At 35.8% G+C, this 1,744-nt stretch overlaps 1 protein-coding gene across 1 annotated transcript in view; it reads right to left on the bottom strand.

Moving 5' to 3' along the window:
- LOC107629396 (copper methylamine oxidase) overlaps window positions 1–319 on the bottom strand; it is a gene marked incomplete in the record, with an annotated part of 5,978 nt that extends 5,659 nt beyond the window's left edge. Inside the window, 1 exon segment of the mRNA XM_021117685.1 lies at window positions 1–319. Within this exon segment, the coding sequence (XP_020973344.1) occupies window positions 1–95 (95 nt within the window).

A 1,744-nucleotide genomic window follows, 5' to 3' on the forward strand; every position in this document is an offset into this window, starting at 1 on the left:
GCGGCGGCGGAGGAGGCGGCGGCGGAGGGAGGACAGCATGGCGGTGGTGAGAGTGAGAGTGATAGTGGCGTCGCCTTTTGCGAAGCTGGGGCCATTGAAGAGGGTTGGCGAGCTGTCCGACGATTCCAGCGGAGTAGTGTTCCAGTGACATACAGCACAGGAACCGCTTCTTCTGCTCTCTCTTCTTCTTCTTCTCCACCGCGCCACCCACTCACTGATCCAGTGATAGCAATCAACTACGGAGAAGCTTCTTGCTGAGCTGTAATTTCCAAAGGGATGCTGGAACAACCGTGGAAATGGAACCACAACCTCCTCCTTTCTCTCTCTATATATATAAACCGTGCCAATTGGATCCACGTGCCTTCTTTATTATTTTTTAGAGAGAAAGTCTAGGGCTAATATTTTTGTTGAAATTTGGCCAGTACTTAATTATTAAAAAAAATGATTAATTCTACACCATTAGATATCATCTCATACATTAAAAATATTGATGATGATTAATTGATGGTTAAATCTTTGTGTCAAAAAAAATTAATGTTGTTTTTTTGGCACAAGGACTAATCAATTCCCAAAAAAATATTAAAAACCGAATTGGATGGATTTTTTTTTTTTTTTGAGACTTCGTTGTCTTTTCAAGATAATTATTAGAAACCGGATGGAATATTCAATCAAATGTGAACGATCACATGAAGTATGGGGGTAATGGATAAGGGTAAGATTGGAATAGTGATTTGGAGATCGAGAAAAGTAGGTGGATGGTGGCTTATCAGTGGGGCCCAATACGATAAGTAGGTGCATGTTGTTTTTTGATAGGAGCTTCTACTTTTGATACTAAGCCCACATCAGTTACAGCAAAAATATTCATAATTAAATCACATTTTCTATTTAATGATTTTGACCCAATTAACTTTTCTGTTAATGAGAATATCAATGATGGCTTGAAGAATCAAGTCATTCTAATGATGATTTTGATATCAATGTTTAATAATAAGTTTCCTAATAACATATTATTTTGATACACATCTTAAAGCTTATTATAATGCAACTAGCAGGGTGGGTCACAACTAAACTAATTTATACTTCAACCTGATTTTGATGCAATTATTGGTATTGAAAATCTGTATATATCATACCCCAAATGTACAAGACATTTGTGAAAGTGATTAAGCAAAGTTGGATGGATACAAATGATATTGTTTAGTGACATCATTAATTAATTGTTTAATTATGGGGCATTAATTAAGATAGTATTCTTTGCATTTGCAAGCAAGCTTGTCCCACCATATGAGTCACCATGAAAAATATTACGTGAGGCACTAAGCTAGAAGGTGGTGGAACCTGATAGAAGTATCCGAGAGATATTTAATTATTTCATTAAAAAACTATACAATAATTTTTCTTGGCAGAGTCTCATTATTATTTGAAAGTGAGTCATCATGGCCCATTTCACTGTCCTACCCAGTGCCAGTGTTCCACCCCCACTTTTTATGTGGGGCATTTATCTGGGGTAATTAAATAGAGTAACTGTTAACCAACTTGGAATGATCGAGTGGTCAGTTCATTCGTTTGTCTAAATAAGTGTCGGAGATTCGAATATCGCCTGCTACTAAGGGTGAAAACAGGTCAGGTCAGGCCAGACTTTGTTTTTAACAGGTCTAATCTGTCACCTACTAATTTTTTTTTACAAAAATAAAAATATTATTTAAAAAAATATTTTTTAATAAACATATTTATATATATTCAT

The sequence above is a fragment of the Arachis ipaensis genome, chromosome B03 (genome assembly GCF_000816755.2).
Source record: "Arachis ipaensis cultivar K30076 chromosome B03, Araip1.1, whole genome shotgun sequence".
Taxonomy (NCBI): domain Eukaryota; kingdom Viridiplantae; phylum Streptophyta; class Magnoliopsida; order Fabales; family Fabaceae; genus Arachis; species Arachis ipaensis.